Source organism: Struthio camelus, chromosome 18 (assembly GCF_040807025.1).
Source record: "Struthio camelus isolate bStrCam1 chromosome 18, bStrCam1.hap1, whole genome shotgun sequence".
Classification (NCBI taxonomy): Eukaryota; Metazoa; Chordata; class Aves; order Struthioniformes; family Struthionidae; genus Struthio; species Struthio camelus.
In genome coordinates this window covers 10653919-10670170 of record NC_090959.1, presented here as the reverse complement: position 1 = coordinate 10670170, position 16252 = coordinate 10653919, and the positions used below count along the sequence as shown (strand labels likewise).

The 16252-nt window shown below is 44.8% G+C and overlaps 1 protein-coding gene across 5 annotated transcripts in view; it reads left to right on the top strand.

The window, feature by feature from the left end:
- The window catches only part of NFATC2 (nuclear factor of activated T cells 2), a 104368-nt gene that overhangs the window by 80186 nt on the left and 7930 nt on the right, over positions 1 to 16252 (top strand). The window contains exon 10 of one of the 5 annotated variants that reach the window (XM_068912356.1): positions 12564 to 12651. The exons of the other annotated variants lie outside the window; for them this stretch is intronic. Coding sequence (XP_068768457.1) covers positions 12564 to 12607 — 44 coding nt within the window. The 3' untranslated portion in view covers positions 12608 to 12651. The remainder of the gene's footprint in view (positions 1 to 12563; positions 12652 to 16252) is intronic. 5 annotated transcript variants of the gene reach the window in all.

Below are 16252 nucleotides of genomic sequence, written 5' to 3'. Positions count from 1 at the left end.
CCAATTTAAACATATGCCCAGCATTTCTATAGGCAAACAGTCCTAAAACTAGGAAGCTGTCCTTGGACATGAAATAATTATAATTTTCTATAAACTGAAGCTCGCAAAAGGCTGGAAATAGTCGCTAAAAATGAGCACTGACTTTCTAGGCGCTAGGCAAGTTCAGTAAGCAAACTGGCTTGCATTAAACCAGAACTGAGACAAATCAAAGGAGAACTTTTAAGATATGCATTCTTTAATTACATGGTGTTTTGTAGGTCTTTTTTTCTTTAAAATTACTTTTAACTTTTCCTCTTTTTGTTTCTTTGTCATGCATCTTCATTTCTTTTCAGTAGGGTGCTGTCTTCTCTCTTGGGAAGCATCCCAAGATACTGATTTCCAGCAGGCAAACCACAGGGTGAGATTATCAGCTAGGTGGGCTAGGTTACATGAAACCTCTTCTCCTGGGGTCATCCTGCAACTTTATATCTTCAAGTAATATTTACTATATTTTCAGATCTTTTTCTTTTTAAAAAAACTATAGAATTTAATACAATTACTTGGTATAAATTTTATAGGCTAACATTAAAATAAAAAACACACAACCCTCTTCTTTAATTGTCAGTTCTTAAAATTAATATCTGTGGAGCTTTGTTTTATACTTACAACTTTTCATAGCTTTTCCCAACCTCAAAAGTGCAGCAAGTTTTTGGTCAATATTAAGACTTTCCCAAAATTCAGGTGCTTCTGATAGTGGTCTTTGTCTAGATGCAGCTTTTAGTGCTCCTCCAACCTTTTCTGGCATGCAGAAAAACATTTCTGCTTTTGAAAAACCACAGCTGAGTGTGAGCCTCTGCTGAAGGGCGGGAAGAAACCTCTCCCGCGTGTGACTTTCCAGCGCAGCTCTCACTCTCTGGGAGAATACCCCAGCAGTGCAAATAATCTAGCCCTTAATCACAGTTGGACTGTAATATTTACTAGCATTTCAACAGATTGTGGTGACTATAACAAGACACTCATTTCCTCCCCTGCATGCAAGCGGAGATGCGCGCCGTAGACGGCTGGTTTATTGCAGGAAGCTCGTGTTGCCGCACGCTGCGCTCAAGCTAGCTCGGTCTGGGAGGATCTGAGGCTGAGGAACCGGGGTGATTAGCCAAGGCCAGTCTCTCCCCCTTCTCTGCCGTGAAGGTAACTCGCTTCAGGCCGTGTATGTGGACCAAAACCTCTTGAGGTTTTTGTCTTTTTAAGACGCACGTTGCCTTCGGCTGAAAGGCAGATGCACTAGTTATCTGGGGAGTCCCTGTCTGTGGCACCTAGACAAAAATGCTTTGGCAGATGGATAAGCGAGGAAATCCATTTTCTTGTCTTTAGAAAACAGTGTGCACCATCACGCCTGGATAGATCGAATTTGTTATGATAGCAAAACAAATTCTATGGAAACCATTGTGAGCCCTGGAGCGAGGCTGCCCAGGAGAGTTGGGGAAAGCCGCTTTTGTTTGTTGTGCTTGGCATCGTTTTGCTCTGGATGAAGATGCTTTAATTTTGTGGGGAGACCCAAGAGAGCATTCCTCTTTTTCCATACCAGAAAGCCTTCCAAGCTGGCATAAACGTCCCCTCTTTCCAGCTGCTCCTTTCCAAACACACTGTGCCTCCTAAAGATAGTTTTTACAGTGGCTGGGGCTGGTGGAAAACATGAAGCCTGCATGGATTAGCAGAAGAATTCATTTGGGCTGACGAATTGGGTTTCCCTCTATAAACAGCACTAGTGTTTTCATCTTCTGGACGGCACAGCACACTTTGCGTCCCCGCGCTCCTCGGCCCGCCTCTCGCGCGCTGGGCTGCGCCTGCTCCCGCTCAGCCGCTGCAAAGACCCGCTGCTGAGGTCTGCTGGGGGGATGGAAAACAGCGTGCCATCAGCGAGGCCTTTTCAGCTCTCCCCCTTCCCAAACAGCTTTTTTCCAACCTTTAAAAGAAATGGTGGGGTTATTTTGTTTTCACGGGGTTTCTTGTTTGTTGTTTCCAGGTAAAAGGGAAATGCAGGTAATCCCTCCTCCGCTGGTTCAGTGATCCTACAAGCAGCCCACTCTATATATTTGTGTGTGTACTCTGCTGCTTTTTCTCCAGCGGCGATGGGCGTATTGTCTGCAGCGTATAAAACATAGCAGGGTTTACGGGTTCTCGAAGGAAGGGCTTTGTCTGCCCCACGTGCCCTGGGTTTGGCACGCTGCAGGTTGGCTTGCAGGAGCCGTGCTGCTCCGGCGGCCAGGCACGGCGTCCTGGGCTGCCAGCCCCTGCCTGGCACGGTGGGCTCGGAGAGAGGCACGGACAGCGTGCCTCCCAGCACCTGAAAACCAGCAACTTTGCTCTTTCCCAAGCACTCCTCATGCCAGTTTGCAGGATAGGTGCTGAGTTTTGTAACCCCTAGCAGACCGCGGGGGTGTGACTCATTTCAGCCAGGGGCCGACTGGCTGAGATGTGTCCAGGATCCCGACTTCGTGCCCCATCACGGCTCCCTGTTTTCCTTCACGGTTGTAAAACCCTTCACTGAGCACCTCCCTAGCACTCCTCAGAAAACCTCTCCTGCAACAGAAGCACTTCTTGTATAGCTTGCGCTTGTTTTTTTATAGCTTGCTTGGTAAATATAATCATCTGGGGTTGTTCAGCACCCAGCATTGTTTCTGTCATTGCTCAGGAGGAGGCGAAAGACATGCAAGGGCCAGTTATGTGATCAGGCTACATTTAGTAGTGGTTTGTATTCACCTGACTAGTGAGTAATGGATGATTTTGTCTCTGTCACCGAGTAACTCAGTACAGATTTAGAGCTGTGGGGACAAAACTTGGGGACTTGGGGAATTCAGCTGTCGAATGGAAGAATTATTTAAGTAATAAAGCCCTGTCCCTTAACTTAACTTAATCACCATGTTTTCACATGCATAACCAACACCCCATTAAAAGTACATTCCTTGGAAATAAATCTGCACGAGCCTCCATCCTCCCATAAGGCGCCACGGTCTCGCCCTCCTCCGAGGCACGCTGCGCCCGGCAGGGCTCTGGCTCCTGCCGGCAGTATCTGCTCCGGGGCAGGGAGAAGGGTGATGGGATGACGGCAGTCCCGAGAGAGCAGGCGACTGCCACAGCAGTGGCACGAAAGGGTGTTGGGGTAAATGTATTACCCGCACGCATGTATATCCTGTGCTGCTGCTGAATCGTGGTGTTGTTACGGACAGCTCATGGGTTATACTCATGAAAATAAGGCACTTTTAAAAACAGACTCAGAAAAAAAACCAGAAAACCTGTAGGTGGAGAGCAATACCTTAGTGTTTCACAACTTTATCAATCCACAGTATATTTATTATGATACAGTTCTTGGCATAAGCGTTGCCCTGCTTTTTAAAGGTGCAAAAGTTGGTGTCAAGATGCTGCTGGGTGCAACTAGAGTATTTTCTCTACCAAATCATTAGATGCAGATACCTGTTTGAGCTGTTCCCAGTCGCGCCACTCCAGATGCATCATGTCTGCTGTGGTTCTGACAGTGTCAAGCACTGTTGCCATCAAGGTGATGAGGCAGCTGCCCAGGGAACCCAGGGGGAGGCCCAGGGTGCTGGTAGGAGACAAAGGTGCTGGCCAGGACACAGGCTTTCATGTATCACTGCTTTAAGCAGGCTCACTGGCAGCCAAAGGTTTTGCAGCTGGAGCATCAGCCATGCTGAACCACACGAGGAAAACAAAACCCAACAGATTTCCAAAATACTAACAGCTGGATGCAGATGACATTTCAGGACTGAAAAAAAAAAAAAAAAGCCCAAACCAAACAAACCTCTCTCGCATTGCTCTTTGGCCTCCTCCTGACGTTGCCTCGCGCAGCGGCAACCCCCGGCTGGGGTGCCTCGCACAAGCAGGCAACCCAGCACTGCAACTGGGGGGGTCACTGGGGCATCCAGCGCAGGTGGCAGAGGGGAGGCGGCGTGCCCACCGGAAAGCTAATCTTCCTGAACTGTGAAAATTGCCTCTGTCTTGGCATGCGAAAGGCGAGAATGGGAGCTGAGAAGGAGCCAGTGGCGAAGCAGCCCTCCTCATCCCACTCAGTGCTGTGCTCCCAGCCGGGGCCAGCGGTGACCAAACCTTCTCCTGACACTCTTGAGTGTTGCTATTAACAGTGCTGGTTTACGGCACAAATTCAAACTGTGGCGTCATTATTAGTGTTGATTACAATCATGCCTAAGGGTCCCTCTGAGAGGAAAGCCCCATTGTGCTAGATGTGGTGCAAGCCCCGGGCAGCTAATGCTCCCCACCCCATGGAGAAACCGCCTCCACGGCCGCTGTGGCCTCCTCGCGGACAGCCCGCGGGGATGCTGACCGCAGCGTGGGCCTGGGGGCAGAAACCGTTCTTTCACTCGAGGAGGCTCCGCTTGAGGTCAGCAGTCAGTGTCAGCACAACACGGGCGAGTTTGCATTTCGGCACCTCTCTCCCCGCTCCCTGTTCAGCAAAGCACCACAGCATGAGCTTACATTGAAATCAGTGGGGCTTAACCACGCGTTCAAACTTGAGCGCGTTTTTCTAATTCTTGGCTGAAAAGGAGGAAGACCCAGTCTTTTGGACAGTCTTATTTTTTCTCATTACATCCATTTTTAGGTCTGCTGAAGTGACATGTTTGTAGTGCCTAAAACACTCCCTCCCCATTACCAGGCACCTTCCTGTTCTCTTGCTGTTGGGCTCACCAGGGCCAGCGGGAGAGTGCAGGCAGGGCCCAGATCTGCAGCTGTCCTTTTACTTCATCTGGAGTCCCTGCTGCTTTGGTGTCCTTCCCCTTTGCATTTAGCCTGCGGCAAAGCAAAGCAGCTAGTGGTAGTCAGCGGTGCCAGTAGCTTGGTCCCAACTTCCAAAAGAAGAGATTAGGACAGTGCTGTTCAATGTCACTCTGACAGTGACGACGGGGTGATCACATCGTGATGTTGCATAGCACATGGCGAGCCTTCCTCGCACTGCTGCTGCTGCGAGGAGCAGGCAAGGAGTCAGTTTTACCATACCACCAATGAATCAGACTCAGGTATTTGCGCTTGCTAGTACAAAACCTTCCCATCTCTGTTCAGCATCCCAAAGGATGGTCACAAATTCCTACTGAAGGACCTCCACTATTGCTGTTCACCAGCATTTGTTCCATGCTGTCTATCCGGGAAACACCAGATATAGTCTGGGTCAGGTTCGGAAAGGTGATGAATACTTGTGTCTTTGCATACTTGATTTTTTTCTTTTTTTTGAAGTAGGTAGATGTCTAATCCACAGTGGTTTGATTGGAAGTTAGCTACCAGAATACCTTTAAAACTCTGGCCAGTGGTTTTGTACAGTTTCATTACGCCATGTGTGTTAGTTGATGCATTTCACTCTTGTTTGCAGATATGGCAATTAACTGTCTCCCGAGACCTCTCAGAAAGAGCTATGGCGATCTTGGCCTTCAAATTGTGACTTTTCAGCTATCTGTGCCTAGTTCCCCAACTGCAGGGCAAACAGTCTTCCCATTTAATCTGCATTCCCAGCCGGAGGAATGGTTTGCCAATTGGTTTTGCATGTGTTCTGTAGTCAGACGAGAGCATGTGAAACGTAACCAAGTTTTATCTTTATTTTAGGCAAGAGGGTGTTTTATCACTGTGTGGTTCCAAAGCCTGTTGTTGTTTGGTTGGAATTCACCCAGGAAATGTAGCAGTGGACACTTAAATCCAAACTAATAGGTTCAATATGAGGTGCAGCTGTGGAGCTAGTGAGCTGGCTGTGCATGCTCATGTGTGAAGGAGAATGTTGCCATAGGGCTGACGAGGGCTTGGGACCCATCATGACGCTCTCGCTGGGTACTTGCAGCTTCTTGCACCACGCCCTCGAGATTCACTAATGAGGACAGTGTTTAATATCCTGCCCGGGTGGCATGGGGATACACACAGCAGTGAGTCCTCAGAGTTGGCAAATTACAATGGCTCGTTCCTCCTGGGAAGGATTCCCTGGGGCACTCCATTTTGGTGGTCGCTCCTAAGTCTTGATCTGGAATGTGGATGGGAGGTCTGCAAATAATCGAGGCCTAAGTTTTCAATAAATGTTGGTTCTTGCTGTTGAGGTGAGGTTGGGAATTGCCCAACCTCTATAGCTCCAGCTGCACTTCAGCTAAAGATAGTCACCTCAACAACTATTATACATTATGGAGCTCAGTCCTATTTCTGGTAATTTATACCTCTCCCCCCCCCCCCCCCGCTTTTTTCCTTTCCTTACTGAGAACAAAAGTTTTATCGTTTGTGCCATTGACTCAGATCGAAAGTTTTAACTCTTTGGATGATGCATATTCATATTTCTTATGCTCTCAAGCTATTTACTGTCAGACCTTTCTGGCCTTCTGTAAGTGAGATGCAAAGTCAGTTACAGTATATGCTTCCCATGGTCTCTGCACTTTTTCTTGTTTTAGTTATGGGTGTCTCCGATAATTAGTGCTCCCTTCCTCATCATGTTCTCTGATCTGTACATGTGCCGCATGGTACTATTTATTATTATTATTATTACTATATTACTATACTGATGAGGAACTCCCTCACAGATGAGAACCCTGTTGTGCGTCTCATAAGGAGAAGACTCTGACACTGTCAATAACCAGTTAAATATTTAATGATCTGGATCCTTTCCAGCTGTCTTGGGACTTGTCACTGCAGCCCCAAACCTAGGAGCTCAGTTGTCCTGGAGACGCTCCTCACCAAGCTCAGAAGAACTCTCTAGCAGTGCCTGCCCCTTTCCGTCACCTGCAGGAAGAATCTGGCCCAAAACATTTATTTTCTGAAGAAGTGGAATTGTGATAGAAAAATAATCTGTATGAAAAAATGCTTGCATTTGTTCCTGTGCTCAGTGTTTTCCACCAAGAACTGTGTGCCTGCTTCCCATAACGCTAAGATAAGGCGCATGAGAAACATATGCCTTCTTGCACTTGCTGTTCCTAAGTTGTTTGTGAAAGCAGCATGATTGCAAGCAGAAGCTTATTTGCGTGCCTGTTCCATAAGAAAGCTTGGTTGATCTAGAAAAATTGTAGGCCACTTGTGCATCTTTTCTGTTACTTTGGGACAGTTATTTTCTCCTGGCTACCAGAGCACCAGCTTCAAAATGCAGTTCAGACGTGTTCTGAGAGAAATTTGGTTTGCTCTGGAGGGCCAGATCCTGCAAGAATCCACAAGTCCTTCAGGAGAGCCGCTTGTGAAGTTAAGACACAGCAGAAGATAAGATGCCCGAGAAGTAGAGCCAGTAAATAGTTTTGTGGATTAATAGATACAAGCGCTAGAGCTTTAGGTAGGAAAATAAATTATGTTATTGACTGTTCATCCCCTAAAAAATTGCCTAAAGGGAAGCGTAACATGGTTTGCTTCCCCACAGTTAAGTATTAGTTAGATGGTTTGTTTCCCCTCAATTACATATTTGTTCTGGTAATTCTTTTGTGACAAAAATAAGAATCAGTAGCATTGCCTGTTCTTGTTACTTTGAGTTAATCCTGAACATGCTGTAACAGTTCTTTGATTCTTCCCCTCAATTATTTTCTGTAAAAGAAAATGCCTTTCTCCCATCCATTTTTTTTCTCTGTTTTTAAACACTTGACTGAATGACTCATATCGCCTCCTAGTAAATAGGTTAAGTCTAGGAGAATGATGAAACTGCAAATGACATGTGACTAAATAGTGCTATCGCTGGTGTGCTTTTCCTGCCAGCATTTGCTATTTCAGAGGCATTGTGGTATCTACTGCAAATTTCATTAGCGTTTAAACCGTGAGGTGCAAGCTACTATAGGAAAAATTCATCACCAACCTCTTTCAGTTTTGCTGTTTTTAATCTGAAAGCAAGATATATTAATACCAAATAGCACTGCTTATCTCAGCAGTTATGTAGCACATTCACAAGGCCCGAACCATGCACAGAAACGTAGACCTGAGCGTAATTCAGCCTCATGCTTTGCAGGAGTTTGCAGGGAGAGCAGGGGTTCGGAGTGACAAAGTGGAGGCTCCTGCCTTCTGTTTTGAAGCTGCAGTTCAGTCAGTGTAATATTTCTGTATTGGTTTAGCCAACTAATGTGGTTTAAGAAAATGAACTCCAACCCTTCTGGTATAAGTTTTTGTATATTTATTTGTTATGTGTGTATTCTACTTGAAATATTTCACTTGGTCTCATCACATGTTAACTAAAACTAAACACAAGCTTAATCTTCTCTCAGTAACTTCCTAACTATCAACTAGCGAGAGCCAGCTGCATGACTCAAACACGTGGCCTTCCCTTACAATTTCGGCCAAAACTATCTGGCATCAGAGTATTGCAGAATGAAAGTCATATCTAAATATATGTGAGCAGAGAGAAAGTCAGTTAAAAAAAGACTTTGTTATGGAAAGCTACTACAAACCAAATCCACGGTGGCCTGGAGTTCCTCATCACACCCAGTCTGATCTAGTTTTCCACTTTCAAGGTATGCTTCCCAAATTGGCTGTTGACACTCATAGACAAACTGCACAAAGATATCAGACCTTGTTCCAGCCCTTACTGCCTTACGTATATTAACTAAACAGGCATAAAGGGTTTGTCTAAGGAATAAAGAAAGTATCTATGGTCCTCTTAGCAAATTTAGTAAGACAGTTTTTCCTTCCTACTCATACAGTTCCTGACTGTGCTGCCCTTAATATTCAGAGTCACTCCTTTTACCAAGTAGCTTGCTGATGAGATTGGCGGTGGGTACCGCACTGGATTTCATCAGTCTGATTCGGTTTCTCTATGTGCAGCGCTGTGGACCAGGCAGAAAAAGGGTGTCGAGAATGATATTTAAAGCAACACCTCCTCGCACCCACTCTGATGGGGTGCCTCTTCCCGTGCAGTGACTGCAGTGCAGCTCCTCTGAATTAACGGAGTTTTTTACACCAGTGGGACGGACCCTGCAGATGGGCTCCAGGGGCTTCCTGCAGCGATGTGCTGAAGCCTAGCAGTTTGCACGAGAGGAAGGAAAGTACATGAAATGTTGCCTGAAGGTGCACTTTCCTGATTGCCAGATGACGCGGGTTCTTCCTCTGGCCTGAGGGGAAGGCAGGGTTTACGCCTGTCTTAAGAGTCTTCTGATAAAAAATTGATGATTAAATACTGAAATCCATCAAGCAAACAGGAAATTACACTCTGAAGGCAAAAATTGTTCGGCCTTTCCCTTGCCTCTCCCATTAACAACCCGGGATGAGAAAGCTAGTACGTGTGTGCGTGTGTGGCCTGCGAACATCACATAACCGCTCTGCTGGTTCGTGGAGAAGGTTCCTAGGACACTTAACTCATTGATTTCCAATAGATTCAAACAGGGATTCAGATGGAGTAAATAACTGCAACTACCACAAATGGCCCGTTATCATCCTCCGAGCTCCTTCATTCAGCTCACTTTAATGCAGCATTTGGTACCTGTTTCTCCAGGAGGTTATGTCACTTGTAAGCAATGTCATTCTCCCGTACATTGTTTGCACTTCAGATTTTAATCCTCTGGTTGCGGGGTCCCAATAACTGGCCTTTCAGGGAGCTGAGCAATCAGTTAACACCCAGTTCTCTTCTTAACTGATTAACTGCGTGAAAGTCCTCTGGCCATGGAAGTGTAATGATTTTTTACTAATCACTTACAGGCTCAGGCGGAACTTATTACTGATTTACAAGGTCGTAACCATTTGCGTAGCAAGCTGAAGTGAAGCATGGCAAAATGGACAGGCCCCCAATAGCTCCGTGCATGGCGTGTAGTACAGGGAAAGCAAATATAGGTTTCAAATTATCTCCGCTCATGCAAATTGCTGTTTTCTTTCCCCTGTAACTGATCGCTTTTCTTTATATCACCGAGGAGAAAATGCCTGGAGGGAACAGTTTGCAGAGTAACAACTTCTGTTTGAGGATTAAGCATGAGTAAACAGAAGCACAGGGATGCTTGTCTGAAAGAAAGTACGCGGAGCTGCTGCTGCCAGGGGATGCCGGGCCCTGCGCAGCCGGTGGGGCGAGGGCGCGCGCAGCCTCCGGCACGCTCCTCGCAGGCTCCCTGGGTGCCGCCTCCCCGCGCAGCAGGGATGCGCTTAGTCTCCTGAGGTTAGCTGCCATACTGCGGAGTCAGAATAGACCGCTAAGTCTTCAAATCGCTTTCTGTTAACTACGTTGGCTCAATTTTGATCATCCTAATAGGAATACCTGGGACCTAATTTTTAGCCGTAATGAGCGCTCGAATCTTGACTGAAATTTATGGGACCTGCCTTGTCTGTGTAAAGGTTCTTATCTTAAATTGTTGCCTATTAGGATTTTTTGGTGCGCCAAAGTGAGCTGAGCTCTTGTGCCTTTGGAAGTTTGCTAAGCTACCTAAAGGCTTTAAAAACATCCCTGCAGGGACCTTTGAAAATGATTGCTTTCCACTGCACCCACGGGTTGGTGCAGGCTTGTTCTGTGCAAACCTTGACTCACCATTTTGGGCTGTTCTTTTCTGTTCGCTAGGCATCAGGTACTTCAGTTTCCTGAATGCAGCTTTCCGTGTCTTTCTGCATTTTTCAGACCAAAGCAAATCTGCAATAAAGCCAGTCCTTCTGGGATACTCTGGATTTGGCCTGGGCCATATGGCAAGATGATGACGTGGCTGAGGACCAAGTTCTGGAATCTAGTCTTTCCAGTCTTGTGCCTTAACCACTAGGTCACAGTTTTTCCTAACAGTTTTAAGACAACTGTTTCATAGAAGTGGGCTGTCGATCCCTTCTGGAAACAGATTGACAATAATTAAATTACTTAAAATATCCGTAGAATTTCTAGGGTGGTGACACAAACAGATTTGTGTCTTAAATATTTCCTTCTTGATACTTTTGATGTAGGGTGCATTTAGCAGATTTATGAGGGTTTTTTAGAAAAACTGCTATCTTTATTTTCTGCTCTTTTGTCACAGGCACACCCAGCTTCCTGTTAAAGATTTTGGGTAGGATACTACAACAGATGTTGCTTTTTTTTTTGCACCTCTCTGAGGAACCTTATTGAAATACAAGGGGAGGATATTTAAATGTCGAGTGAAAGATCCTGTGAATCACGGGAGTGTAGATATTAATTTCAGTGGGGACAGGCTGTAGCCAGAAATATACATTTTATTTAGATTCTGTTTTCCATCAGATATCTAGATAATGATGTTGAATTTGTCAAAAGATGCTGATGGGTTTTGAATGTGTTTAAACTATTGTAACAAAAATGCATCATGGGACTTGAATTGCCATATAGTTTGAGATCTGTAACTTCTTACAAAAATTTGCTTAATTAATGGATATGACCTAATTGCCACAGGGCTGGATGATGCTAAAGAAGCTTATAGTTTACATAGATTACATAGATTACAAATAGAACAAGGAAGAAAAGTCCCAGGGTGTGTCTGTTGGGGTTATTTCGATATGTAGTTAAACCTTTAGGGGTGGACATGTAATTAAGGCAAAGTTTTACATCTGAGAGAGTTTCAGTATTTAGATGTCCCCATTTTCCAGACAAAGCCTTGAATTGTTGTTGATTTATAAAAAGAACCCCCTGGAATATATTTTCCAACACAGTTTGCTGGGGTTGGGCTCCTTGTGCCCAATAAACCTAAGTTTGTATTTACCAGTCAATTCATTGCTCTGCTTGCATGTGCAAAGGCTGATTTTCCAGGACGCAGGATATGAAATAGGCTGTGTACTGAATGGTAGGTTCAAGTGCATGATACGTGGCTGCACAGTCTTAGGGAGCCAAGTAAAATATTTCTCTTCTATATATAGTCACCTGAAATCCAGCAGCAAAGACACTTCTGAAACTTGTACTCAAAACTAGCTTAGTCTGTAGGAAGCATTCTTTCTTTCTTAAATTACAACTATTTTTTAATTTCCACATGGTTTTGCAGGAAGCACTAACTGTTTTCATGATGAATTCAAAATAAATCTAAAAAGATTAGAAAGGAAAAAAGAGATAGAATTTTAAATATTGCCATTTTATGAGAAAAAAATTTCACCTTATTCGAGTTTGAAGCAAAGACTATAACTTTCAGAATTTCTTTGCACATATCTTTCCTGTTCTTTATAATTAAGGCAAAGTCTAATTTACATGGCCATTGTGGTTAGATCTCTTATTTAAAAGGGACTGACTTTTGATCTGGCATAAATGTGTCATGTTTTATTTGGGCCACTAAGATGATAATATAACTGAATTTTGCAAAAGGCAGTGACTAGTCTTTGACCTGACTTACAAGACACATGGACCTCCTGTGCCTCTGAAGTCTCAGATCATATTATCAGCATTCCTTATAAGTTTTGTGATCAATTTAGCAGTGTAATTTTTTGCATATTTATTTTTAGATAATATCAGTTGAGAAAAGAGGGGAAAAAAGTAAAATGTAGTGCTGGATCTGAGCAAGCAGAAAGGTCAGCGGTTAAGTTCTGCCTTATGTATTGTATATGCTGAAATGTCCTTTAATAAATTAAAACACAAAATGGAAGAGTAGCTGAAAAGTGTAACATTTGGCCTTGCAACATAGGTCGAAGGTTACTTTTTTTTTCTCAAAAATGGTTTTGCAAATCTTTTTCAGAGCTGATAGATACACACCTTAGCTGGATACAAAACATTATATGAAAAAGAATGACTGTGATCTTTGATCCAAGCAATCAAAATGAAAGGTAATTGGTATTTTTCTGCCTTTTCTCCAGCTGTGTGTTTTTCTTAACCTATATTTATTTTTTTTTTCCAGTGAAAAAGTCATGCCCCTTTTTATTTGGCTTAGAGGGCTTTACATCTTATTTAATTTAATTTAATTTTTAAATTCTTTTTCTTCCCCACTTGTATACCGCAAAGCTATCCTGAAATAGCTGGGGCCTGGCGGGCAGGGAAGGAGAGCTGGGATTGTGCATGCTGGGCTAATGCATAGAGCTGTTCCCACGCTGCAGTTATGCTCTGTTATAAAGACCACAGCTTACCTGGCTATTCCAGCCATGTTTTTGCCATCACACTAAAAATTCAGGGTTAAACTTCCCTCCCCAGTCCTCACTGGAGGTCCCTGATATGCTCTCAGTTCCTCCATGCATGTTTTGTGCTTGTTTCGCGCGTAAAACGGCTCCTGGCCTTGTCAGTGGAGCACGCATGGCACCTGCAGGATCCCCAAAGGGCAGGAGATCCCCGTCACTGCCCCTGGTTGAGGGTGCTGAGACAGCACCGACTTCATTGCTGTTATGCTTGACATACAGGTGGAATAATGCTGTGTGTTTGTGGATGTGTACCTGTGGATGTTGAACGTGAATGGGTGTTTGTAATCAATTACAAGGAGCTTGACTCAAAGCCAGCTAAAACTGGAGACTGTTTTCTATCTCTGGACTACTAGCTGGAGCTCGGTATTTAATATAACCCACTATCAGCCCGCAAGTGAATACGCTCCAGATTTCAATCTGAGAGGATGTGAATTGGAATCTTAAATGTCTTTGAGGCCTGGAGCCTGAGAGACTGACTCTAACGCATCAAAGCTGAGAGCTTAGAGGAACGCAGCCGTTCTCCCATGATTTTAGTCAGGCTCTTGCATTAAGCTCACTTGGGGATCTCCAAGCACTGGGGTTGCTGTAATACTCACCCAGCAGCAGTATCAGATAATAAGCTGCTGTATCTGCCAAGATAAGCTGAAAGGATTCGGGTCGAATGAACATTTCCTTGGTCTGGATGGCTGACATCAGTTCATTTCGATATACTTTTTTATGATTTAATTTTTCATAATTTTTTGCGTATGTCATCACGGCCCTGTTTAATCAGTTCTCTTTCATTAAACCGATCAATAACAGTGTGCTCCAAAGCGGCCATGTGCCAGGCACCTTAAATAACAACATTTTATTTATTAATCACGTCATCTCTCTTTCCTCTCGACTACAAATGAGCAAATAATGAGAACTGATACTTGAAAGACATTTCAACCATGTTACCAAAAAAAGATTGATAAGAGTTCAGAATAGCAAGTTCAGTGCATGATCTCAGCTTCCTCTGAAGTTTAGCTATGTCTCAGGTTGCTGATTCTGTTCAACCTACTATTGAGACCCAAGTCAGTGCGATTACACCTGGATTTGGATTCAGGCTCCAAATCTGGAGCAGATGCAGCGAAGATGTGTCATTTTCCTGGACTCCATCTGGAAGTGCCTCCAAGCTAGGAGAGAGATTCACTGAATTACACGTGCTTCTCTTAGAGCTCCCCAGACTACCGTTGCCCAGCCTGAACTTCTCCAAAATCCCTTCCCCACATGGATTTAGGTGAAATTCAGGCTGAGCACAGGATGTTCAGGCCAACTAACAGTAGCAAGGCAGCTTCCCTGTCATTCAGACATTTACTAGATACTTACAACAAAAATCTGACTGCAACCTTTAAGAGCTCAAATGGAGAGAGCCCAACTCTGCCCTTGGGTATCATCCTGCAGCTCGTCTGTGGGGCTGATGTTTCATACTGTTCCCCTAACAGAACTTTTTAGCCCTTTTCAGAGGTTATAGGGTTGTCCCCCTATAACCTCTGCCCACAAAACCCACTGCTGACCTCCAACACAGCACACAGGAGGGAAAGTGAAGTTTACAGGCTGAGGAAGCCCTTTACTGCACTGTCCAACCTGCTTGCAGCCACTAAGCTGAGACCTCTTTTCTGGCCAGTCTCCTGGCTTGCGCTTTGCTTGCGCTGTACTACAGATTTTGCTTGGTACAATGTTCAGGCTGGGAAACAGAACAAAAAAATGGAACCTTCAAAAGACTGCAGGTTCAGTAAAGCCCATTTAATCACCTGCGCATTTTCTCCTACTGCGTTAACCCTCCCCAGACTGAGGTGACTGTTGGCTACGATGTTTCCATAAGTGGTGGTTATATTAAATAAAAGGAAACTCAAATACAATAGTTTTTTGGTACGGTGGCTGCTCAAGCAAGCATGTTGATAAATAAATTGGCCTGCAGTCTCAGCCCACTTATTTTTTTAAAGGAAATGACCCTGAGAGAGTGGGTGCCCACTTCTTTTACCTCACTGCTATTTTTAGCCGAGGCTGCGAAAAATTTCCATTGAAGACCTGCTCCTCTCATTTCCTGGGTAGAGCAAACAGGAAGCTCTTCAAACAGAGTCGCAGTAGGGTTTTGCCTGAAAGTAGACCAACCTCACCTCCCGCTGGCTGCTTGCTTACACTGCAGAGTAGCAATACAGCACATACCCTGCCTCCGGCTCTGTTTGTATGAACTGGCCCAAAAGGTGGTGGGCAGAGGCCAGGAGGTGAAGGTGGCAGATGGAGAGTTGGGCACCAGGAGATGCCAGTGCTTCTTGCTGTTGCAATTGCTCTCGGCCACATTTTGTTGCGGGAATCCACACGCTGTCCCCCAGGCACTAACCAGGCCAAGATCAGGCATTTCCTGACTGGAATTAGAAAGTAGGGCTAAACCCTGAGCTGGTAGCGGTGGGGTTTCGGAGCACGGAGGGATGGAAACCACCTTGTGTCGCAGCAGGCGGCAGTGAATGGAGCCACTCGGCACCCTGGTGGGCTCCCTAGCCCCTCGGGCTCGCTGCACCCCTCGTGGACGGGGTGTTTGAGAACCGAGCACCTGCATACCCAGCAGCCGGGTCCTGTGCCGGGGCTGGCACAGCCCTTCATGGGAGGTTCCTGTACCCAGATACGCAGAGGGCTGGTTCCCTTCTCTCCTCCCATCAAACACCAATGCTATGCTCGTTACAAATATTTCATCCTTGAGGATTATAACCCATCAGATAGACAAGTCTATAGTAAGAACATGTAGCTTTGCACAAAACATAGATTTTTTTTTACTTCTTCTGAGATAAATTTCATTGCATAGGGGGTGGAAGGGAGCTTTCAAGCTGCTAGTCATAACCATTAAAAATTAATATATGTGTTCTCCTCAAGGACGATAAGAGATCAAGCAGCATTTGATTTAATTGTTGCAAAGTGATGAAATTCTCTGTTTATTACAACTTTTTGTACACATTTGTTAGAAATGGGCCTAACTATTGGTTACCTGAGGATTAATCAGTTTTGGGTGAGGATCTTCTCTGATTTGAAATAGTCTAGCCCTTGAATATCAGAAGGAAGAAATCATATAGTTCTTTCAGTGCATGCCCTTCATACGGGTTTGATCTTGTCCCAGCATTAACCTGGCTATTTCCTGTTGAAAAGAATGAAAGTTGCCCACTATAAGCTGAAGACAGGCATGTACTTTATCTTGTGGACAAGTTGAATGGCACTGTTGAATCACATGTAGTGCAAGTGT